This window comes from Otolemur garnettii, unplaced genomic scaffold, assembly GCF_000181295.1.
Source record: "Otolemur garnettii isolate 467f Iridium unplaced genomic scaffold, OtoGar3 scaffold00284, whole genome shotgun sequence".
NCBI classification, from domain to species: Eukaryota; Metazoa; Chordata; class Mammalia; order Primates; family Galagidae; genus Otolemur; species Otolemur garnettii.
Genome location: NW_003852679.1, coordinates 766,320 through 793,419, shown reverse-complemented (window position 1 = coordinate 793,419; position 27,100 = coordinate 766,320). Strand labels below are relative to the sequence as shown.

General features: G+C 37.4%; 2 protein-coding genes across 2 annotated transcripts in view; both read right to left on the bottom strand.

The window, feature by feature from the left end:
* ADAM18 (ADAM metallopeptidase domain 18) overlaps positions 1 to 11,512 on the bottom strand; it is a 188,263-nt gene extending 176,751 nt beyond the window's left edge. The window contains exons 1-2 of the mRNA XM_003803189.1: positions 11,458 to 11,512; positions 10,643 to 10,719 (exon numbers count right to left, since the gene is read on the bottom strand). Of these exons, the coding sequence (XP_003803237.1) occupies positions 10,643 to 10,719; positions 11,458 to 11,512 (132 nt within the window). The remainder of the gene's footprint in view (positions 1 to 10,642; positions 10,720 to 11,457) is intronic.
* A 5,115-nt stretch (positions 11,513 to 16,627) lies between these two features.
* On the bottom strand, positions 16,628 to 20,418 carry TUBA3C (tubulin alpha 3c). The gene is given in 4 exon segments (XM_023508867.1): positions 16,628 to 16,947; positions 17,699 to 17,822; positions 17,824 to 17,949; positions 20,407 to 20,418. Coding segments are annotated over 4 exon segments (582 nt in total).
* Positions 20,419 to 27,100: the final 6,682 nt, after the last annotated feature.

Genomic DNA, 27,100 nt, shown 5'->3' with positions numbered 1-27,100 from the left:
TCTGCTCAGGGCCTTATATAGGTGTAATAGCTTAGCTGTGATTGGTCCATTTTATGGAGCAGGATTGAAAATGGACCAATCAGGGATGGGCACCAGTTTTCCCTTGATTGACAGGTCCTCTAACACCACTCTACTGGAGCCTCTGGGGGAAGAAAGCTCCCTCACTTGCCCCAACCTGCTGGGGTTTTTTTGCTGGCTGCTGCCACCAAGACAGAAGTGGCAGATCCCCTAGGCCCTGCTTGGCTGAGCTGGCTGGGGTGCCACTTTTCCGGTATCAGTATGTCTCCACAGCTAAGACTTCACCAGAGTCAGTGATCCACTAGGATCAGACATGAACTAGCTGAACACAAGACAGAGCCACCTAACCCCACCACACCAAGCAGGTTTCCTCAGCCTCAGACTGTAATACTATACAGGTCCTTTGCAAAGCTATAGGGAAAAAGCTGCAGCCATCAGTCCCAGATCTTTGACAAAGGGCTAGTTAAACACAACCCTAGGAACTTCCAATCCAATTTCACTTTACCAGCCCATCTGGTCAATGGTGAAAAACAATCATGGGGCAAAATCAGCAGAAAAACTCTGGCAACATGAACAATCAGAGTAGATCAACTCCTCCAAGAAACAATATGGTAGATACAGCACAAGATCCCATTCATAAACAAATGGCTGACATATCAGAAATCGAGTTCAGAATCTGGATAGCAAATAAGATCAACAGAATGGAGGAAAGAAGGAAATTAGAATTTCAAGGAATTATTCAAAAGATGTCTCAAGAATTCAACAATTTCAAACACAAAATCACCAAAGATTTTGACACAATGCAGCAAGAACTTGCAGCCCTCAAAGATTTGAGAAATACAGTAGAATCTCTCAGTAACATAATGGTACAGGCAGAAGAAAGGATCTCTGACATTGAAGACAAAGCTTTTGAATGCTCCCAAATGCTCAATGAAGAAAAAAAGTGGAGAATAAAAATGGGTCATTCTCTCAGAGAGCTCTGGGATAATTCAAAGAGATCTAATATTTGCCTTAGAGGAATACCTGAAGGTGATGAGGTTGCTATGAAGGACACAGAAGCTTTACTTCATGAAATAATCAAAGAGAATTTTCCAGACATGCCCAAAGATTCCAAAATCCAGATAGCAGACAGTTTCAGAACACTGGCATGACCCAACCCAAATAAAAATTCTCATAGACACACTACAATTAGCTTTGACAAAGTTAAAATGAAGGAGAAAATTCTGCAAGCTGCAAGACGTAAGAAAACCATAACCTATAAGGGGAAGGACATTACAATGACTGCAGATCTCTCTGCTGAAACCTTTCAAACTAGAAGAGAGTGCTCATCGACCTTTAATCTCCTTAAACAAAATAACATTCAACCCAGGATCCTGTATCCAGCTAAACTGAGTTTCATCTATGATGGAGAAATTAAATACTTTAATGACATTCATATGTTCAAGAAACTTGCCATAACTAAACCAGCTCTCAGGATATCCTCAGACTATCCTACATAATGAATAACACAATCCTCTACCACCAAAGTAAACTCATTTAGAAACTTTTGATCAAATTCCAACTTCAACAGTGGTGAAAGGATTAAAAACATCCACTGGACTTTCGAAAAACTCAATACCCAAAGTACTATCTGGCTTATCAATACTCTCAATTAATGTGAATGGCTTAAATTGTCCTCTAAAGAGGCACAGACTGGCTGACTGGATACAAAAACTTAGGCCAGACATCTGCTGCATTGAAGAATTTCACCTTACCATAAAAGATAAACACAGACTCAGGGTGAAGGGATGGCCATCTATAATTCAGGCAAATGGAAATCAGAAAAAAGCAGGTGTTGCCATTTTATTCGCAATACAATAGGCTTTAAACCAACCAATGTAAGGAAGGATAAGGATGGCCATTTCAAATTTGTTAAGGGAAACACTCAACATGATGACATTTCAATAGTCAACATTTATGCACCCAACCAGAATGTGCCTCAATTTATAAGATAGACTCTAAAGTACATGAGTAACTTGATTTCCTCCAGTACCAGAATTATCAGAGATTTTAACACTCCTTTGGCAGTGTTGGATAGATCCTCCAAAAAGAAGCTAAGCTAAGAAATTTTAGACTTAAACCTAACCACTCAACATTTGCATCTAACAGACATCTGCAGAACATTTCATCCTAACAAAATTGAAAACACATTCTTCTCATCAGTCCATGGATCATCCTCCAAAATTGATCACATCTTAGGTCACAAGTCTAACCTCAGAAAATTTAAAAGAATGGAAATCATTCCTTGTATTTTCTCAGACCATCATGGAATAAAAGTTGAACTCAGTAACAACAGGAATCTGCAGAAGCATACCAAAACATGGAAATTAAATAACCTCATGCTGAATGATAGATGGATCATAGATGAGATTAAGAAGGAAATTACCAAATTTTTGGAACAAAACTATAATGAAGACACGAACTATTCGAACCTCTGGGATACCACAAAGGCATTCCTAAAAGGGAAATTTATAGCATTGCAAGCTTTTCTCAAGAGAATGGAAAGAAAGGAAGTCAACAACTTAATTGGACATCTCAAGAAACTGGAAAAGGAAGAACATTCCAACTCTAAACCCGGCAGAAGAAAAGAAATAACTAAAATTAGAGCATAACTAAATGAAATTGAAAACAAAAGAATCATACAACAGATCAACCAATCAAAGAGTTGTTTTTTCAAAAAGGTCAATAAAACAGATAAACCTTTGCCTAATCTATCCAGAATTAGAAGAGTAAAATCCCTAATTTCATCAATCAGAAATAATAAAGGCCAAATAACACACTTCTCAGAAATTCAACAAATCATTAATGAATATTACATAAAACTCTATTCTCAGAAGTATGAAAATCTGAAGGAAATAGATCAATACTTGGAAACATGCCACCCTCCTAGACTTAGTCAGAAAGAAGTAGAAATGTTGAACAAGCCTATAACAAGTTCTGAGATAGTATCACTATAAGAAATGTCCCCAAAAAGAAAAGCCCAGAACCAGATGGCTTCACATCAGAATTCTACCAAATCTTTAAAGAGAAACTAGTACCTATATTACTTAACCTTTTCCAAAACATAGAAAAATAAGGAATACTTCCCAACACATTCTGTGAAGCGAATATCACCCCAATATCCCAAACAGGAAAAGACCCAACAAGAAAAGAAAATGATAGACCAATATCTCTAATGAATATTGATGCAAAAATGTTCAATAAGATCCTAGCAAATAGAATCAAACAACACATCAAACACATTATACATCACAACCAGGTGGGTTTCATACCAGTGTCCCAAGGATGGTTCAATATACATAAATTCATAAATAAACATAAACAAATTAAAAAACAAAAGATCATATGATTCTCTCAATTGATGCAGAAAAAGCTTTTGACAATATCCAACATCCTTTCTTGATCAGTACGCTTAAGAAAATAGGTATAGAAGGACCATTTCTTAAACTGATAGAGGCCATCTACAACAAACCCACAGCCAATATCATATTCAATGAAGTAAAATTGAAATTATTCCCACTCAGATCAGGAACCAGGCAAGGATGCCCACTGTCTCCACTGCTTTTTACCATTGTAATGGAAGTCTTAGCTACCACAATTATGTAAGAGAAGGCAATCAAGGTGATCCAAATAGGACCAGAGGAGATCAAACTGTCACTGTTTGCAGACAATATGATTATATATCTGAAAAATCCAAGGGAATCAACTACAAAACTCACAGAAGTGATCAAGGAATACAGCAACATCTTAGGCTACAAAATTAACACTCACAAATCTGTAGCCTTCATACATACAACAATAGTCAAGGGGAAAAATCAATCAAGGACTCTATTTCCTTTATAGTAGTGCCAAAGAAGATGAAATATCTGGGAGTGTATCTAACTAAAGATGTGAAGGATCTCTATAAAGAGAACTATGAAACCTTGAGAAAAGAAATAGCTGACGATGTCAACAAATAGAAAAATATACCATGCTCATGGCTGGGAAGAATCAACATTGTTAAAATGTCGATACTACCTAAAGCGATCTACAGATTTAATGTGATCTCTATTAAAGCACCTCTGTCATACTTTAAAGACTTGGTAAAATTAGTACTTCATTTTATATGGAAACAGAAAAAACCTTGAATATCCAAGACATTACTCAGAAATAAAAACAAATCAGGAGGAATCATGCTTCCAGACTTCAGACTATACTATAAATCGATAGTGATCAAAACAGCATGGTACTGGCACAGAAGTAGAGAGATAGATGTATGGAACAGAACTGAAGACCAAGAGGTGTACCCAGACACTTGTCGTCATTTGATTTTTGACAAGCCTATTAAAAATATAAATTGGGGAAAAGATTCCCTATTCAACAAATAGGGCTGGGTGAATTGGCTGGTGGCCTGTAGAAAGTTGACACTGGACCCACACCTTTCTCCTCTAACAAAAATTGACCGTCACTGGTTAAAGGACTTAAACTTAAGACATGAAACTATAAAAATTTTTAGAGCTAATGCAGGGGAAACACTTGATAAAATTGGCCTGGGAAGATACTTTATGAGGACACCCTGGGCAATTGAAGCAACATCAAAAATACATTACTGTTATCTGATCAAATTAAAAAAGCTTCTGCACTGCCTAGAACACATTTAGTAAAGCAAATAGACAGCCCTCAGAATGGGAGAGGATTTTTGCAGGTTATATATCTGACAAAGGCCTGATCACCAGAATCCACAGAGAACTCAAACTAATTACTAAAAAAAAAAAAAAGTTATCCCATTACGTTGTGGTCAAGAGAAATGAACAAAAGCTTCTCTGAAGAAGATAGGTGCATGGTCTACAGACACATGGAAAAATGCTTATCATTAATCATCAGAGAGACGCAAACCAAAACCACTTTGAGATACCATCTAACTCCAGTATGGGTAGCCCACATCACAAAATCCCAAAACTACATATGCTGGCGTGGATGTGGAGAAAAGGAAACACTTCTTCACTGTTGGTGGGAATGTAAGCTAGTATGTTCCTTTTGGAAGGAAGTTTGGAGAGCACTCAGGGATCTAAATATAGAACAGCCATCTGATCCTGCAATTCCTCTTCTAGGTGTATATCCACGAGACCAAAAATCATTTGGCAATAAAGATATTTGCACCAGATTGTTCATTGCAGTTCAATTCATTATTGCCAAGTCATGGCATAGATGCATGAATGTGCCCATCGACCCATGATGGATTAGTAAATTGTGGTATATGCATACTATGTAATACTATGCAGCATTAAAAAATGAAGACTTTACCTTTTTTATGTTTACATGGATGGAGCTGCAAAATATTCTTCTTAGTAAAATATCTCAGGAATGGGAAAAAATATCCAATGTACTCAGTACTACTGTGAAACCAATTTATAATCACTCACACTTGCATATGAAAAATGAAACACAACTATAGCCTAAGATGAAGGAGGGAAGGTGAGGGAGATGGGAAGGGAGGGAGGTGGATCAATAGAGGAAGGGTTGGTAGGGGGACCACACCTATGGAGTATACTGCAAGTACAAATTTGATCTATCACATGTAGAGCATAAATGTCTTGATCTCGTAATTGGGTAAAAGTGGTGAAGGCTATATTATTTAGTAGGATATAAGCATTCCAATTTGTACAAATAATCAACACATTGAATCCTATAATGGCATAAATGTATTTATGATCTATGTACAAAAGACTTAATTTAAAAAATCCTAATCAACTTTTCATTAAAAAAGTTATACAACACGATCAACTAGGATTCTTCTTAGGGATGCAAGGCTGGTTTAACATATGCAAATCCATAAACATAATTCATCATATCAACAAAGAGCAAAAACAAAGACCATATAATCCTCTCAATAAATGCAGAAAAAGGCATTTGATGAAATTTAACATCCTTTCCTAATTAGAACACTGAAGAATATAGACATAGGTGGCACACTTATTAAACTGATTGAAACCATCTATGACAAACACACAGCTAATATTATACTGGAGTAAAACTGAAAACTTTTCCACTCAGGACTAGAACAAGACAAGGGTATCCTCTATCTCCACTACTACTCAACATAGTACTGGACATTCTAGCCAGTATTATCAATCAGGAGAAGGAAATTAAAGGTATCCAAATCAGGGCACAAGAAGTGAAACTCTCTCTCTTTGCTGATGATATGATACCATACATAGAGAACCCTAAAGACACAACCACAAGACTCCTTAAAGTGATAAAAAAAAATACAGTATCATCTCAGGATATAAAATCAATGTCCACAAGTCAGTAGCCTTTGTATATGCCAATAATAGCCAAAATGAGAAGTAAATCAAGGACACAAGCTACCCTTCTCTGTAGCTTCATAGAAAATGAAATACCTAGGAATATACCTCCATAAAGGAAATGAAGGACCTCTATTTAAAAACAAACAAACAAACAACAACAACAACAAAAAAACTATGGACCCTTATGAAAAGAAAAAGCAGAAGATATTAACAAATGGAAGAATATGCCATGCACATGTCTGGGAAGAATCAACATTGTTAAAATGTCTATACTTCTCAAAGTAATCTACAGATTCAATGCTATCCTTCTTAAAATACTAACATCATACTTTCAAGACTTGGAAAAAATAATTCTTTGTTTTGTATGGAACCAGGAAAAGCCCTGTATAGTTAAGGCATTTATTAGTGATAAAAAACAAAGCGAGGGGCATCAGCATACAAGACTTTTGGATATACTATAAGCTCATAGTATTGCCACCAGAATAGAGACATAGACATCTGGAATTGAATAGAAAACCAGGAGGTGAAACTAACATCTTACAACCACCTAGTCTTTGATAAACTAAACAAGAACATACACTAGTGGAAAGAATACCTATTCAATTAATGGTGCTGGGAGAATTGGATATCTTCATGTAAAAGCTTGAAACTGGACCCATACCATTCTCCACTCAAAAGAAATTGATTCAAGTTGGATAAAATATTTAAATTTAAGGCAGGAAATGATAAAAATCCTCAAAGAAAGCATGGGAAAAATAGTTGAAGACATTGGCCTGGGGAAAGACTTCATGAAGTAGATTTTTGAGGTAAGTGCAACATCAATAAAATTAAATCAATGGGACTTAACTAAACTGAAAATATTTTGTACAGCTAAGGAGACAACAATAGGAATATACAACCTATACAATAGGAAAGGATATTTGCATATTTTGAATCAGACCAAAGCTTGATAACTAGGATCTCCAGAGAAATCAAATAACATGAAAAAATACAACAATCCTTTATAACAATGCTAAGACAGATGAATAGAACCTTCTCTAAAAAAGACAGAGAAATGGCTAGAAGATACATGAAAAAATACTCATCATCCCTAATTGTTAGAGAGATGCAAATCAAAACCACTCTGAGATATCTAACCCCAGCAAGAATGGCCCACATCACAAAAATCTCAAAACTGCAGATACTGGCATGGATGTGGAGAGAAAGGAATACTTTTACACTGCTGGTGGGACTGAAAACTCATGCAACCTTTTTTAGAAGGAAATATGGAAAATCCTCAAAGACCTTCCGTTTGATCCTAAAATCCCATTAGTGGGCATCTATCTAGAAAAATAAATCCTTTTATCATAAGGACACTTGTACTAGACTGTTTATTGCACCTCAATTTATAATCACCAAAATGTGGAAATAGCCTAAATGCCCACCACCTAAGCATGGATTAACAAGCTGTGGTATGTGTATACCATGGAATACTATTTAGCCATTAAAAGATGGAGACTTTACATCTTTTGTATTAATATGGATGGAAGTGGAACACATTATTCCTAGTAAAGCATCACAAGAGTGGAGAATAAGAATCCTATGTACTCAATTCTGATATGAGGACAATTAATGACCTAGTACATGGTAGGGGGTAGGGGAAGGGGAGACGAGAGATAGAGAAGGAGGGAGGGAGGTGTGGGAGTCATGGTGTGTGACACACCTTTTGGGTGCAGGACACAATTATAAGAGAGACTTTACCTAACAAATGCAATCAGTGTAACCTGGTTCTTTGTACCCTCAATGAACCCCAATTTAAAAGAAAAGAAAAGAAAAGAAAGCAGCATGGAGGTTACTCAAAAAACTACAAGTAGAATTACTATGGCTATTATGGGATCCAGAAAAACTTCAGATTTTATACCCAAAAGAACTGCAATCACAATCTTGAAAAGGTATCTTCTACTCCACATTTATTGCAACATTATTCCCAATATCCATGATGTGAAAACAACAAAAATCTCCAATGACAGAGAAGTGGGTAAAGAAAATGTGACATATAACTGTACTGGAATACTATTCAGCCTTATAAAGAACAAAATCCTACTATTTGCAACATGTAAAATAAGCTAGTCACAGAGTAGCAAATACCATTTACACATGTATGAGGCATCAAAAATAGTCAAACTCATATAAACAGAGTAGGTTGGTGGTATACAGGAGCTGAGAAGAAGGAGAAATGGGTAATTGTTGCTGAACACGTGTAAAGTTTCAGTTTACACAAGCTGAATGAGTTCTAAATATCTGCAGTACAACATAATATCTATAGCTAACAATGTGATCTGTGCACTTTAATATATGTGGATAGTATAATTACCATGTTCATTGCTCTTATCATACATAAAAATAAAACAAACAAAATCCAAATGAAAATGATAATACAATTTTTGGAAGTGATAGATATGTTCTATATATTGATTATGATAATGATTATCAAGGGTGCATGCACGTGTCCAAACTTATCAAAATGTATACATTAGATATTTCCAATTTCCATATCAATAACATTTTTAAAAACATAAAAAAGAATAAAATTGGTTCAATAATTTCATATAATGAAGACTGAAAATGTAGACAAATACTGAATACTTCATGTCTTAGTAGTAAAACTATTTCCTGTCCTGTAATGTTGTCACATGCTCCACCAGCTTACTTACTGACCAGAAAAAAATAATTGGAAGTTTAAATTGATTCATGCAATGACAATTAAAAAAAGTAGTAAATCTGAATAAAAATAGAAGAAAATAACTCTTAGGCAAAGAAATTTTCATCACAAGGCAGTTTAGGTTTAGTGTAGTGGAATTAAAGTTATAAATCAAAGGTTAGTCTCTCTATATAATCTGATGCCCTTAATGATTTTCAGTTTATTTCCTAGAAATAAACGTGTGTATGAAATATGTTTGTGTGTCGAGAGAGAGAGAAAGAGAATGAGCTACATGGAAATTATCCAGCTATGTGATATGCAGACATTGTGTGTGTGTGTGTGTGTGTGTGTGTATCCTACTTCAGGTTATTATGAGGATTAAATGAAATTATTATATGAAAATACTATCCAATTTCTTTAAAGGAAATGATTTATCTTATTGTAATTCCCAAATATAAGTTCACAAATATCTTTTTATTTTTGTTATAATTGTTAAGTAGTGGAATGTTGCTAGTAGCAGAATATTGTTCAGTAGTAGAACATTGTTATAAATTGTTCAGTAGTAGAACATAATCATGGTAGGTTTCAATACAGAATTAGTACATTTTAATTTTTTCCTTTACTCTTATTCTTAAAATTTCTCTTTCAACCTGAAAAAAAAATTGAGCTTAACCTACATTATACTCACCATTTTAAATCCATGAAAGTCTAAATTTCTGTATTGTGACTTTTATTTATAATATAAAATGTTTTAACTATGTCACTTAAAAATATTTAATCTAATTTGATTAATTTATTTTTTGTTTGTTTATAAGACCCAAGGAATGTTCGAACACACCACCCCTGGTGTGGAGCCAGTGCACTAGCCACTGAGCAACAGTGACCAGCAAATTTAAAATATTTAATCAAGAGACTATTCAGGACTGAATGCCTTCAATTTAGTCACTTTTCATATGGAAAATAAGCATTTCCCACTGCTTTTTCCAGTTAATATTTATTAATTATAATCTTTTTAATCATAATTTGGCAAAGGTAACATTTTTCATTTTTTCTTTTCCAGTTTTCTTCCTGTTTTTGGCCATTACTAGTAGTATTCTTGCTTGTGGGTCAAATTTTGCATTTCTAATTTTTTTCAAGTTTAATTCCTATATTTTAGTAGCCACTAACAATTTCTAAAATTTTCTAGCTGAACTATCGTCATACATATTTCATATTGACTTATTTCTTGCCAGTATGATTGTTGAAAGGTGTTCAATAGTTCTTGAAAATTGTGAACAAGTAATATTTAGAGAAGAGGTGAAGAAAGGGAAAAGGGAAATAAACAGTAGAAATGTGGGAATAAGAGGATTTAATGTGCAAACACAAAATATTAATAGTGAGGTTAAAATATTGTGCATTGTAAATGAATACATGTTAGAGTGATCTGACAATATAAAAGTAAATAAAACATAGATTATGTATACATTTATGCCATTATGGGATTCAATGTGTTGATTATGGAATCAAATAATGGCATAAATGTATTTATGATCTATGTACAAATGACTTAATAAAAAATAATAAAAATAAAACTAGTGTTAAATTTTTATATACAAAACAAATATTCTTGATGACTTACCCTTCTCTCTGATACTTCACTCCCATTTAACATTATCCTTTGTGGAACTGTGACATGCAGGAATATTCCTTCAGAATCTGCGTAAGAAAAATGTTTTGTTTTTGTATCAACAATCCTCTCCCATTTTAAGTAAATTTTTTGTATGTGCCCGTACACCTTCTTGTCCACAGATTCCATTGCATTATCAATGGCACGTTGTAAATGACACATTGAAAATAAATCAGATAAAAACAAACAAAAATTAGACACTTAGGTTCCACAAGCGTTTTTAGTTCATTTTTTTTGGTTGTCAATTTTTATTTTTTTTAATTCTTTATTAAATCATAACTGTGGACATTAATGCATTTATGCAGTACAATGTGCTGATTTGATATATAATGTGGAATGCTTACATCTAACTGATTGACATAACCGTCTCCTTGCTTACTTACTTGTTGTGGCAAAAACAACACGTGAAATTCATACTAATAGTATAGAAATGTATCATTGCATTATAGAATCACTCCAGGGTTTCCCTCAGGACTTGAAGGAATCAACAGATGGCCGTGCACCCCCACCTACATCCTCCATCATAGAGTGGGGTGGCCCTGAGCGTGGAGTACTGAGACCCTGAGCCTTAAAGGAGTGAGCAGATGCCTCCTCCACTGTCTGTGGTTCACAGGGCCTGGTCAGGAAAGAGGTGACACAGCCGAGGCCCTAGAGGTGATCTAGAAAAGATAGGACATGGTGGGAGGTCTCAGAGCTACCGGAAATTGTTCCCCATTAGAACCCAGCCTGCTCTAAATGAAAAGGAGTTGGAGGCTACTGGGGCTGACCTGGGTGGGCTTGCAGCCTTCCAAGTTCAGCAAGGAGCACAAGGAGAAGGAACATGGCTCTGCAGACCACAGGAAACTCAGTCAAGCCTGAGATCGTTGACATTGCTAGAACCGTTAGGATCCCTGAGGCTCGTGGGCAGGCCCTCGCCCCTGGGTGGCTGGAGCCCCAGACCACTAGCAAGGGCTGTGCACTGACCCAGTGCCCCGGGGTGCAAGCCACTGATCTCTAGTAGGTGGTAAAGCTTTCACAGGGCAGGGAGAGGATACACAGGATACAAACTGTGCAAACTGGTTTGTTGTGAAGAAGTTTAAATAATTTAAAACCCAGTCATGAAACAGCAGAATCCCAAGGGCCACCGGGATCCAGCCAGCCACTCCCATGAGAATGAGATTCTCCCTGGTGTCCTTCTGGACCTGCGGGGTTGGGGATTGTGGATAATGAGAATAAGAGAGTTCAGGGCTTGTCACCCAGAGCCCCTGCATGTACACTATCCTCTCCTGTACAGGGCCTCACCATCTGTGCCCATGACTGAAAATGTTTCCTCATTCAACACTCTTAGGATCTGGCTTTTTCTGTGATGGCCTGATGGTGTCAGCTGTTACTCAGAATCAAAACAGAGGGAAAGAGGACCAAAAGCCCTGGGCCCAGCACTCCCATGGGCTATGCATTCTATATTCCTTCATGGCTTATGACATGATTTTAATGCAGCTTATTTTTTTATTTCAGATTAATATGAGAGTACAAATAATTAGGTTACATTGTTTATACTTTTTAGGTAATGTCCAAGTGGTTGAGCCCTTTACCAAAGAGGTATGCCATAAGCCCTGACATTGTGCCCATTAAAGCCAGAGAAGACCCCAAGATGCCACCGAGAGGTAAACTCCAGAGAGAGCAATGCATCATCCTAATGGTCAAACCTTGGAAATAAATCCGATGATCAATAAATATGATGATCCCAAGACATGGAGGTTCAGAAGAAAATCTAGTGCATATGCTACCTGTATTGTCTGTCTGTTGTTTCCAGGGGGAGGGATTAATGTTTAATTGCAGGGACACTGCATGGAATGTGCTCAAATAGTACCATTAAATTGTGATACTTTTCTTCTGTTAAAGAAAATAATAAACCCCTCAGTAGTGATAACTGAAGTATATATAACTTGGTTTTGTATTTCTAGTGAGGTTCTTGGTAATTTTTTTTTTCACATTGCATTTTTATGGTGGAATAAGAAGAGGAAAACAGAAATGATAAATATCATTACCAGCAATTGCCTTTGTGATACTGCTGACTTAATAATTTAGCACCTTTGCAAGTAAGGAAAAATCTAGAAAATGATACATTTTAAATGCCAGTACCACTTCGGTATTATTCACAATATGGAAACAACCTAAGGGCCATCAAGGGATAAATGAATAAAGAAAATATGTACACACACACACACACCCTGAGGAATATTATACAGCTTTTAAAAAAAATAAAATTCTGTTTTTGCATCAGCATGGATTGAGCTAGAGGACATTATGCTAGGTGAAATCTAGACACACAAAGACAAATATGACATGATTTTACTTATATGTGAAATCCAAAAAGGCCATCTCATAGAAACTGACAGTAGAATCATTGTAACCTGAAGAGATGGGATTGGATGTTGATCAAAGGGTAAAAAATGATAGACTGGAGGAATATATTTTAGTGACTTGTTTACTACATGGTGACCATGGTTAGTTATAATGTGCATTTCAAAATTATTCAGACAGATTCTTTTTTTATAGTTTTCTCCATAGAAAAAGATAAATTAGTGAGATGATGGATGTGGTAAATTAAGTTTATTGAATCTCTCTACAGACAGAGCAAAACGTCACCTTCTATTCTATCAGTATATGTGATTATTTGTCAATTAAAATAAATTTATAAAAAAGAAAATGGAACTTGATCCTGATAGGGAAATCAAAAACTACTTTCATTGCATAACTTTCTAACAATTCTAGCTTATAATCCACAGAGAAAAGGAAAACTTTAATGCTTAATTTGATATTTATTGTCTTTGCAAATAAGGAGAAATCAAGAAAATTGAACTTTATCCTGATAAGGTCACTTTTTTTCAATTGTGAATCTTCCTTACACTACTAGATTACAATATAGTGTTGTGATGGAAAAGGAGATCTTTCAAATGCACCCATGTGTAGTTGACAGTGACTTTGAACACTGAGTAAGAAGGTATGAGGATGGAATGGTAGCAAGGCAGGAGGACAGAGGAAAATGAAACCACTGTGGAAGAAGGAACACATCACTGCCTCCTCGAACTTTGTGATAAATATCCTAAATTGCATATCCAACACCTGATTCCTCTTCTGATCCCCCTGTCACACACTTCTTCTTTTACTCAAGTATGTCCTGTTGTAAGGAGGAATGGTGGGAACAGTCGCAAAAATAAACTCAACTCAGTATTAAAACTTGGACCTGCTAAGTACTGGCACAACTGAGCAAATGATAGCTGAGAAATTATTATTAAAATAAGGCAGAGAAGTGATCATAATGGCTGACAATAAGTAGTGGGAAAGAAGACGAGGTAGGTGTATGTGGTTGAATATTCCTAACTTGTATTTTTAAATAGCCATATTGAGAAATAATCCAAATACAACATAATTCATGCATTGAAAATCTAAGATTGAGGCTCGGCGCCTGTGGCTCAACCGGCTAAGGTGCCAGCCACGTACACCTGAGGTGGCAGGTTCCAATCCCCAGCCCGGACCCGCCAAACAACAATGAGGGCTGCAACCAAAAAATAGCCGGCGTTGTGGCGGGCGCCTGTGGTCCCAGCTACTTGGGAGGCGGAGGCAGGAGACTCGGTTGAGCCCAGGAGTTGGAGGTTGCTGTGAGCATGACGCCATGGCACTCTACCCAGGGGGATAGCTTGAGGCTCCGTCTCAAAAAAAAAAAAAAAAAAGAAAAGAAAATCTAAGATTGAAAGTTTTTTAGGATGTTCACAGATATGTGTGATCATCAGTAGTTAACTTCTGATTAGTTTCACCTCATCAAGAGGAAATCCTATTCCCTTTAGCCATCAACCCTCTCCACTGGTTCTTCATCCCCACTCTCTCCTCCCAGCCCTGAATAGCCACTATGCTAGCCTTTATCTCCAGAGATGTTCCTGTTCTGCACATCTCATACAAATGAAAACACATACAAATATATGGTCTTGGTGACTGGCTTTACTCACTCAGCATAATGGTTTCAAGGATCAATTATGTTGTAGCAGGATGAGTACTTTATTCCTCTTAATGGATGACTAATGTGCAATTGTTTGAAGGTAGCACATTTTGTTCATCCATTCTTGGGATAACAGACATGTAAACTAAAAAACAACAACAATAACACAAAACAAAAAGCCAAAACACCTCTATTTCCTTTTCTTTGTTTTTTGATGGACACCCTGTAGATCTCAAACAGACTGTAAATAGGCTAGAAGTTCCCTAATCTGAGTATGATGCTCTGAGATGTGTAGAAGTGCATCTCTATTAGCAAGAGGGAGATGGGCAGGGGAGGGTGGCAAGAAAATTTTACCCAGAATAGCTCAGCCTCAGTGAAGACAGAGTTGCAAGTTCAGGCTCCCGCCAAAGACAATAAATACTCTAGACCTCAGTTAATATAGGGCTAAGGAAATGTCACCTAATGATGGAACTAAGTGACAGGAATTCAATTTGAGGTAGAGTGGATGATATTAACTATATGAGGGTGTTGAGGCTGGGCTTTCCCAGCTATTCTTCTACTCAATATCCCAAAGCCTGAGATGGCTATGGAAGGGCAATCTTAAGCTTTTGCAGAGATGTGAGGTGTAAGTGTCTTCTCTTGAGATGGGATTAGTCAGCATGGTCATAATAATCTGAGGAATCTGAATGTTTTCAGCTTGGGATGTAACAATACTCTGGGTGAAAAGGAAACAAAGTTGTTTATTTCTCCCCAAAATATCACAGTGGTTACAAGAATCAGTAAATACAAGCTTGTATACTTTCAGGATTTATTTTGGTTTATAAAATCAAAAGTTTCAAGCTATAACAAAAGGAGGAAAAGCAGGTTAGTTTTTCATTCATGGATCAAGGTAGTTAATGGTGAGTTTCTTCCTTATAGCTTTTCTCTATCTTATGGCTTTTTGATATGGCCATGCAGTCACTATTGTAAAAGTAATACAGAAAAATGGACATTTTGAATTTTCACCATTAATAAAGATTATCTAATTAATTATCTGTAATTAGTTAAACAAGACACTGCTTAGTTTGTAATCTATGCTGACATGCAGGACATTTTTAAAGGATGGTTTCTTTTTCATGAATAGTTTGTGATAACCACATTAAAAGTAAATATAGTAAACTGGAATTTATATGTATTTCATTTATAATCTCTAAACTTCACTTTGAAAATCACCAACAAGAAAATAGAAGGGAAAAAGAACTATGTTAACTTGTAAAGGAATGGAAAAGAGTTATACTAATTTGTGCATTTGCATCTGAAGCAGATGAGTGCTTCCAAAAACTTTGTGTGCACATGCTTAAATACAAACTTATTCTTCACTCTCCTCCAATACCTGACCCCAACCTAAATCAGTTCTTTCATTTCTATACAACATGTTATTTGTAAAAGGTATAAGTATTCATTCTGACAGAAAAGGTGGTATCCTTATAGTTCACATTCTTATTCTAACATAAAGACATCTATCCAGTCATCACCCCAATCTATTCAACCTATATCATTTTTCTCAAACATTTTTGTCTTTTTCCCCTAATCCAACCCTTGCCTCATTCACAGTATTCTGTGTTAACTTGTCTCCAGTTCTGAGGGAACCCATTTTTCTTAATTTATTCCAGTGACATTTGTAAAAAGCAAATCTTATCATGCCAAATATACCTCCTATCATCTAAAAAACACTTTATCCATACAGTCAAACTTTATATCATGGCATTTCAGACACTTGTCTTAGAAAATTCTTAACTATATGGATTTAATCTCTCAAAATTCATAAACTTAAACAAAATATTATTTTATTATTAAATAAAAATAAATAAATAAATATTTTATTTTTAATGGACTGTCATTTTTATTGACAGTCTAGGAACACAATGGACAGTTTCATGCAACAGAGATAAGACAGTCCCAAGAAAATGGAATGTAAAACTTTAGCAGACAGGTAAATACTCTTCACTCCCATCTTCTCCACTAGTACTATGTGATCCAACTTCATTATAAGTCTTCTCAAGGGCAGCCATGTCCTCATAGGCCTCATAAAATTCTGCTTTCTCCATTCTCCTACCCACATACCACTGAACAAAATCACACTTGGAAAACATCAGGTCACACTTATAGTCCAGGCGAGCCAAGGCCTCAGCGATGGCTGTGGTCTTGCTCAGCATGTCCACAGCTCTGTGCACCTTGGCCAGTTCTCTACCAGGTAGCACAGTGGGCAGCTGTTGATTGATGTCAACCTTGAAGCCAGTGGGACACCAGTCCAGAAACTGGATGGTACATGTGCTCTTGATTGTGGCAATGGCAGCATTGACATCATTGGGAACCAAATCACTATGGTACTACAGAGCAAGCCATATATTTACCCTGGTGATAATCATTTTCACCAACTAGTTGGCTGGCTTAAAGCAACCATTGGTGATCTCTGCTCCAATAAGCTGTTTATGGCAGGCTTTCTCAGCAGAGATCACAGGGGCATAAGTGTCCAGAGGGAAGTGGATTGGGAATAGGGCACCAGATTGTCTGAAATTCTGTCATGTTTAACATTCAGGGACCCATCAAATCTTAGTGAAGCAGTGATGGAGGATATAATCTGACTAATAAGGCTGTTCATGTTAGTGTAGGTCATAGATGGCCTCATTGTCTACCATGAAGGCATAATCAGAGTGCTCCAGGGGGGTGTAGGTGGTGAAGATGGAGTTTTAAGGCTCAACTACAGCTGGGAAAACCTGGTGGGCTTGGTAAATAAAGAATTCCAGCTTGGATGTCTTGTCATAATCAACAGAGAGGTGTTTCATCAGCAAACAGGTGAACCCAGAAACAGTTTCCCCACTAAAGCTGTGGAAAACCAAGAAGCCAAGAAGACCTGTGACCTGGTTAGCCAGTTTATGAATTTAGTCAAAGATGAGATCAACAATCTTCTCACTAATGGTGTAGTGAGTGGAGGCCTAGTTATTGGCAACATCTTATTTGTGTAGCTGCTAGGGTGGAAGAACTGGTGGTAGAAACTTCATCAATGACTGTGGATTCCAGGTCTACAGACACTTCCCTGGACCCGTGCTTTCCAGTGCCTGTCTCACTGAAGAAGATTTTGAAGGAGTCATTTCCTCCCCTAATAGTTTTGTCACTTTGGCATTGGGCCATCAGGCTGGATGCTGTGCTTCAGACAGTAAAGCTCCCAGCAAGCATTGCCAATGAGGACACCAGTGTGGCAAACATGACTGGAGATGCACTCACCTATGATAGGAACTTGTAGCTAAGAGTACAAAGTTTGGAAACAGAAAGGCATGGTTCTATATTTCACCCTTGGTATTTTCCTGCTTTATATCAATAACTACATTACTTAAGCACTTTTTCTCATACTCCACATCTGAACTATCAATGCATTCTGTTGGTTCACTAATAAAAGTTATCCAGAAGACCATCCTCACCTTCCCTAGTCTGATGTACTCTTTTCTGTTAATTTTATTCCATTTCCACTCTTGCCATCATAGAAACTATTTTCAAGAAATCAAACTTGTAAAATATAAGTCATGTGTTTGGAATCCAAACCCTCCAGTGACTTCTTCCTTCACTCAAAGTAATAGACACATGGCCTCTAAAACCACCAAGACTCTACATGAGCTTTCCTTATCTGACCTAATCACTACTGAAACCCTCTTGTTAGCTTTGCTCTAGATAAACTGGAATCACAATGACTCCTCAAACATTCCTGATATATTTTTGTATCATAGCCTTGCTGTTCTACGAAAGCTACTATTCACCTATAACTTCATGACTGGTTGTTGTTACCACTTCTTTCTTCTGATATAGGACCATACAAAAGAGGTAAAACTTGTTTTAGACTTAAGAAACATTAATATTAAGCAAAGAGAAGAAAAGTAGTTAAGCTAAATGTGTGGTAATTAACTAATGTATATCAATATTTACCTTTTCACAACATAAATTTCACCATTCAAATTATCATAGATAATTGTGTCAGTTCAATTCTTGTGTAGGATAAAGTTGGTTTACAACTATAATTGAAAATCTCAATCTCAATATCTCTGAAAGAACCTGGATGTATGGTTTTGACTTTTTTTTTGTCAAGATAAAGGCTGTGAGCTTTATTGTTCCAGTGACATCAACTCTCTGAACCATCCTTATTGCTTTAATCTCTTCTATATGATTAACCACTTTAAATTCACTACATAATTATGTGTCTATTACACAAGGACCAATAGAATAATCTGCTATTTCAAATTCTTGAGGCAAGACTTCAATGCAATCATAAGGGATTGTAGCAGCAGGAATTTGTGGGGCAAAAAAGAGAGAAACAAAAGTAAAGTTGATGACTTAAAATTTTATGAGTGGGAAGAAGTCAGGGTAATGTCAAGCTTGATATTGCTCCAGGACAGTGTTTTTAAACCTTTTTTATTTCATGGCACACTTGAACCTATGGTTAAATTTCTGCTGCATGCTTAAATTATGTTGATAAAAAAGAGCAAAATATATATATATATATGTGTGTGTGTGTGTGTATATGTATATATATACTTACTATGTCTTAAACCTTATTTAAAAATAATTCAATTAATGGTCTTTAAAAATTTTCATGGCACACTGGTGCCATGGTTGAAAATCATAGCTCTGGGAGAACATGAGTGAAGTAAGGAAGTGGTTCAGGAGAAGACACACATTAGATCATGATTGAAGGACATGAGAAGACAGCCAAGGTATAAGATCCTCAGCTAAGACATGGTTTTTAATAAGGTTATCACAAAAGAGGTAGATATTGATCTGGGCAGAAATAAAACTATTTATCATTGAGGTTAGGAGTGATGAATGTTTTTTTTGGTGGTAGGTAAGGAACAGAGACCCTCAGACTTAACTAGTAATAAAAGTCAGATAAGGAGAAATGGAAGATAAATAATTAATTGGATGAACTCTAGAGATCATTCTTGGTTAAATTTTTATTTTTTTAAATTTATTCCCAGTTATAGGCCTAATATAATTATTAATTTACACATGTATATTATAACTTCAAACAATATATAAAGATGCATTTTCTAACCCATCTTACAATAAAAATTTGTCTCTCTGCCTTGGAAGGATGTCGCATAGAGCATTTGACCTGATATCTATTTGCTCTTCAATGTAAGTTCTATCCCTCATCTTCAGTCCTATGTTAAACTATGTTTGTCAGGACCATGGCATTCTTAAGATGTAAATTTGGAGTATGAATGTTTTAAGGTAAGCTCCATTGCCAAAAATTACTAAAATTCCATACAAGGAAGAATTATTTCATTCTTTGGAAATATATTATCATTTCTAAGGTAAGAATAGCCCATTGAATCTTAGTGAGGAATAAATGGAAATGTGGGGAGACAATCAGTGTAAATCTATCAATCAGAGCATTAAGTATAGGAAGAGAATATATGATTGTTTATAAATATTTTATTAATATATTTAAAATACCTTAGAAGTTATTTTTGTTTACAAAAATATGTTAACAATTTCTAAATTATGTTAATATCACATAACATTAAATGTTTAAAAATTAAAACAAAATTAACACAAAATAATTTAACTTACTCTTGATATTTAAAAAATGGAGTTGAGATGTTAGAATGCAGGGCTAATAGCTTTTTCATAATAAGTCATTATTAAAAATAAAAGAATAACTATATTATAAATAATATAATTTATCAATTATTTGATTTCTTTGATTTACCTTTAACTTCATGACTGGTTGCTGTTACCATTGCTTTCTTCTGATATAGATCTGTATAAAAGAGGTAACACTGGTTTTAGACTTAAGAAACATACTAATCTAAAACAAAGAGAAGAAAAGTAGATAAGCTAAATGTGTGATAATTAATTAATATATACAAATATTCACATTTTTCACAATATTACTCTCAAACATATTCTATTCTATTGCTTTATCTTTTTCTAATGTTGGTTTAACTTAAAGGTATTCAACATCTTTTGTAAATTTCAAAATAAAAATCTATCCAATATTTTTCTCTATTTGGCCATATGGAATATGGCAATACACATTAATATATGTATGATAATGGCTCTCCACAGTTAAAAAGATAATATACATACACATCTTAAAATTTTTAGATCATAATTTATCTAATTTAATATTTATAGGAATAAATATTTAAATAACTAATTATGTAGACCAGCGATTCTAAACCTGTGGGTCATGACTCACGGGAACTGTATTAAAGGGCCGTGGCATTAGGAAGGTTGAGAACCACGGATGTAGACTATATTTCACTTTCACTAATGAGATACTTTTAGTGAGGTCTTTATGTCTGTCATCTATATTTCAGTTACATTTTATAGCATGTATACAGTGTCATTTTCAGTTAAGATCAGTTTTGGACATGTAACTTGACATTTTTAATCCAGACAGAACAATCTCTGACTGTAGGTTCCTTTTCACAGCTATTTTATTGTTTCTAGAAAATGTGAACTAAAGGGAATTGACTAAGATTATTGGCATTTTATTTTAAATACATATAGAAATAATTGAGATAAACTTGTGAGGCCACTTACCAGCAAAACAGTAAATCTGAAGAAAATGGACAGTGAAAAGAAGTGGTGATATCAATTATAAACTTGTGAGGCCACTTACCAGCAAAACAGTAAATCTGAAGAAAATGGACAGTGAAAAGAAGTGGTGATATCAATTATAACCAGTGTTACCTCTTTTATACAGATCTATATCAGAAGAAAGCAATGGTAACAGCAACCAGTCATGAGGTGGTGAGATGGAGGATAGCATAATTCTGACCATCCAGTTCATTTCCATCCTTTGTGCTTAAATTGAATTTAATTTCTTAACCTTGAAGTCCTGAAACTACTTATTTTAGTACTAATTGGTTCCAGTCTCTAATTCACACTACTGGATAAAACTGTGTAGGAGAAGGATAACATCAAGAAGAAGGGAGTCCTCCTCAATTCATTCCATGAAGCCATAATCACCTAAGCACCAAAGCCACGAAAGGACATAGAGACAAAGAAAAAAAAAAGTACATACCAATATCCCTTAGGGATGTAGATGGAAAAATCCTCAGTAAAATACTAGCAAACCAATCTGAACAAAACAATCAAAAACAAACAAACGAAAATGACCCACCATGACAAAGTGGACTGCATTTCAGGAATGCAATAAGGGTTCAACATATATATTTAAAAAAATGTGATTCACCACATAAATAGAAGCAAAACAAAAAGCATTTGATCATCTAAATAGATATAGAAAAAGGGTGGACCCAGTGGTTCACAACTGTAATCCTAGCACTGTGGGAGGCTCAAGCAGGTGGATTGTGTGAGCTCATAATTCAAGACCAGCTTAAGCAAGAGTGAGACCCCATCTCTACTAAAAATAGAAACATTTGGGGGAGAGGAGAAAGATGGCAGACTGAGAAAGATTGTTTGCAGCCATCTTGGTGAGATTGGGGAGAAAAGACTCAAAGTCACCTCTGGCTTCTAAGCACTGCCCAGAACCATACTTTTGGAGGCACAGGAGGGAGGGGAAAACATCAAGAGGTTTTCTTTGGACCTGGGCACTTGATTAGGTTACTTCAGGAGAGCTGGGGCAAGTGAGTGAGTGATTTTGAACAGCATCCAGGGGCCAGGACTGAGCCACTGGGCAGAACAGAGCTTTCATTGTTTGGCTGCAGGCTGGAGGCAGCCATTATGGGAAAGCTGCTTTGCAGGAACAGCCTTCAAGGTCCTATAGTGAGGCCAGTTCTGGTACCTTATAAGTAGGGCAGCCACTTCTGGGGAGATTGGAGCAACACATGCTTTCCTAGAAAAGCAACTGCATGGCCAAGGGACACACTGTGGAATGGTGGAAGCATGTCTATTAAGCAGGATGAGATCTTTAAGCTCCCAATCCAATCCCCAAGGGGATTAGGGGAAAGAAGTCAGGAAGACAGGACCAGGTCTCCTCAGCAAGAAAGAGGCTTCCAAGCTCCACTGTATACGGTTGTATCACCATTGTGATTAGCATCTCATACCCCAGAAGATCACCTGTTACCCAGGCAATACATTGCAAGATATATCTATATACATATATATTTTATTTTTTCTCTTTAAAATTTCTTTTTCAACTTTTCCCCCCTGGATTTTTCTTTTTATCTTTTGCTTCTCTTGTAATTATTTTTCACTGTTTCCTTCTCCAATAATAAGGGCTCCATTTTCCTAGGTCTTCTGCTTCTGTTCTTTTTCTGCCCCAATTTTATTCCTTAAGTTTTTTTTTGTTTGTTTGTTTGTTTGTATTGTTTTGATGTGTAATATTTTTGTTTTTCTTCTCTATTTGGTAGAGGTGGAGTCTTGTGGCTGTTCAGGCTGGCAAAGAGTGGCAGATGTCAAGGAACCCACCCAACCAAGTCCCCCAGTGATGGGATTTGTGGATGTGTGTTAAAGTACCCTACAGTACACAACTATTACTTCTCTCTATGTCTTTTTATTACCCTCTTCTTTTTGTCAGTCTCCCCTTTTACTACTTCCCTTTCCTTTCTCTTTTGTCTCTCTCTCTTTTTAATTTTTATCCCTTCTTGCTCTTCAATCATTTCTTCCTTTTGGTCCTATACCAAAAGGACACTTCAACATCTTAAGTCAGAGAAAAGGTAACTTCATAAAAAGTAGGAAGTAAAAGGAAAAATCAGGGCAAGGAAACAGACAAAAAGGCAACACTCATAAGGAAGAAACAGAAGAAAAATCCAAGAAGCCCCCCCCCCACCAGGCATCAGGTGGTAGCTGCTGAAGAGGATTAAAAACAGAATATTCCAAAACCAGAATCAAATATGAGAAGAAAGATATCAAGAATATAGAAAGAATATAGCAGCACTTAAGGAATTGAAGCAGTTAATCATGGAATTTAAAGATGCAGTAGAGAGATTAGAGATTAGACCATGCAGGAGAAAGAATCTCAGAGGTAGAGGAAAAGCTCTTGATGTAACACAGGCAGTTAAAGGGACAGAAAAGTGAGAGAGAGAGAGAGAGAGAGAGAGAGAATGTTCACTGACAGAATTATGGGACTTCATGAAGCTTTCAAACATATGAATTACAGGTATCCCAAAAGGGCAAGAAGTACACCCCAGAGGGATGGAAACCCTACTCAATGATATCATAAATAAAATTTTTCCTAGTATCAGGAAAGATTCCAAAAAACTCCTTTCAGAGGGATATCTAACCTGATGTCATCTCTCTTCAAACAGAGATACTCCTAGACACATTGTCATGAATCTGTCCAAAGTCAAGATGAAAGAGAAAATTCTGCAAGGAGCCAGGAGTAAGGGGGATTCTGGGAAGATGGCCAACTGGTAGCAACCCTGGTCAGAGGCTCCTGAGCAAAGGAAGAAAACTGGTTGGAATCAGAATATATGAAGCCAAAGACGGAGAGTTGAGCCCAGAAAGTTCGGCAAGCTGTAAATCCAAGGAAGAGCATTTAAGAACACAAAATACAGGTACAAAGCAGGCCCCAGAACTGCTTTCTAGAGACGCATGCCTCCCGCGGGCAGCAGGTGGCCGTAGAGAAGCCCCCTGCTCTGTGCAGGCACAGAACTACTTGCTAGAGCCTTGTGCACCCCCGTGGGTGGTGGCAAAGGAGTCCCCCACTCTGGGAGAGCCCAGAACTGCCTGCTAGAGAAGTGCACCCCACAGGCAGCAGAGGAGTTCCCAGCTCCAGGGCTCTGAGCAGGCCCAGAACTGCTTGCGCACCCCACAGCTGAAAGACAACATCCCTGCTCCAGGTTGCTGGATAGGCCCAGAACTGCTTGCTAGAGTCTCATGCCTCCTGCAGGCCGCGGATTGTTGTAGAGAAGTCCCCTGCTCTGGGAAGCCACAGAATTACTTGCTAGAACCTCACGGGCACCATGGGCTGCGACAGAGGAGTCCCTCACTCTGGGCAGGCCCAGAACTGCTTGCTAGAGCAGTGCGTCCCAAGGGTGGAAGATGAGATCCCTTCTCCAGGGCTCTGGGTAGGCCCAGAACTGCTTGCTAGAGCTGCATGCCTCCTGCAGGTGGCGAGTGGTTGAAGAGGAGTCCCCTGCTCCAGGCAGTCACAGAACTCCTTGGGAGAGATTTGCGCACCCCATCGGCAGTGTCGGACGTGGACCCAACTTTTGGCGGGCTCAGAACTGCTTTCTAGAGCCATGCACCCTACCGGTGGCAGAGGGAATCCCCACTCCAGGGCTCTGGGTGGGCCCAGAACTGCTTGCTAGAGCTATACGCCTTCTGCAGGCAGTGGATAGCCACAGAGGAGTCCCCTAATTCGGGCAGGCACAGAACTACTTGCTAGAGCCACGTGCACCCCACAGGTGGTGGCAGAGGAGTCTCCCACTTGGGGCAGGCCCAGAACTTCTTGCTAGAGTTGCATGCCTCACGGGTGACAGAGGAGATCCCTGCCACAGGCTCCTGCTCTGGGCAGGCCCAGAATTGCTTGCTAGAGACACACATGCCCCATGGGGGCCAGTGGAAATGTTCCCGACTCCAGGCACCCATACTGGGTGGGCCCAGAACTGCTTGCTAGAGCCACATGCATCCCACAGGCAGAGGTAGAGTTCCCCGCTCCAGGCTCCCATGCTGGGAGGGCACAGATGGGCTTGCTACTGCCCCACACGTCCAGCAGACAATGGGGAAGGAGTCCTCCACTCCTGCACCAGCTACTTTGGCAGGGCTGAATTAGGACTGATCTGGTTGCTCATGTGCCCTGTGCTACTGTTGCATTTCCCCCACCCCCTGGCTGCTACAGGGGGGTTGAACTAGGACTGATCTAGTAGCTACAGTTTCACAGGTTGCCCTGGCCGTGCCAGACTAAGACTGACCCAGCTGCTACTGGTCTCCTGCCTCCCGGTTGCCCAAGCAGGCTGAACGAGGTCTAATCTGGCTACACACACTCCATTCAGTTGCTTCCATTCCACTGCATCCCGGTTGCTCCAGCACCCGAGAACTGGGAGAAGACAACAGACACACTCTGCTTATCTTTCTGGGCAACCAGAAGAAGCCACCAACTTAATAGTTCTGATAAGGCCTCCAAACAAGATAAACTCAGCATGGGGAAGAATCAGCGGAAAAACTCTGGCAACTTGAATAAGCAGAGTAGATAAACTCCCCCAAGGAAAAATGGGGCAGGTGCAATTGAAGACCCCATCCATAAACAGATGGTAGAGATGTCAGAAATTGAGTTCAGAATTTGGATAGCAAATGAGATTAACAGAATGAAAGAAAGGAGGGAATTAGAATTTCAAGAAATTATTCCAAAGATATCTCAAGAAATTATTCAAAAGATGTCTCAAGAATTCAACAATTTCAAAGATAAAATGACCAAAGAATTTGAAATACTGAGACATGAGGTTGCAGTCCTCAAGGATCTGAAAGATACGGTGGAATTCCTCCATAACAGAGTGGAACAGGCAGAATAAAGGATCTCTGACATTGAAGACAAAGCTTTTGAAGAAGCCCAGGAGCACAAAGATCAAAAGAAATGGAGTACAAAATTGGATCTTTCTCTCAGAGAGCTCTCTGATAACTTGAAGAAAACTAATATTCACCTTATAGGAAACCCTGAAGGTGATGAAGTTGCTTCACAAAATACAGAGGTTCTTCTTCACGAAATTATGAAAGAGAACTTTCCAGACATGCCAAGAGATTCCGAAATTCAGATAGCAGATAGTTTCAAAACCCCAGCATGACTCAACCTGAACAAGACATCCCCCAGGCACATTATAATTAACTTCACTAATGTTAAGATGAGAGAGAAAATTCTGAAAGCAGTCAGATGTAAGAAAACCATAACCTACGAGGGGAAGAGTGTTAGGATGACTGCAGATCGCTCAGCTGAAACCTTTCAGGCTAGAAGAGGATAGTCATCAACTTTTAATCTCCTAAAACAAAATAACTTTCAACCCAGGATCCTGTATCCGGCTAAACTGAGTTTCATCTACGATGGAGACATTAAATACTTTAACAACATTCACATGTTGAAGAAATTTGTCATAACTAAACCAGCTTACCAGAAATTCTCTAACCTATCATACATAATGACCAGTGCAATCCTCCACCACAAAAGTAAACCAAATCAGAAACGTGATCACATTCCAACTTCCACAATGGCAAAAGGACTAAAAATGTCTACTGGACTTTCGAGCAATTCGATGTCCAAAATTTTACCAGGTTTATCAATTATTTCAATCAATGTGAATGGCTTAAATATAGACTCACAGTGAAGGGATGGTCATCTATATTCCAGGCTTATGGAAAGCAGAAAAAAGTAGGTGTTGCAATTTTATTCACAGATACAATAGATTTTAAACCAACAAAAGTAACCAAAGATAAAGATGGCCGCTTTATATTTGTTAAGGGCAATACTCAATATGATGAGATCTCAATTATCAATATCT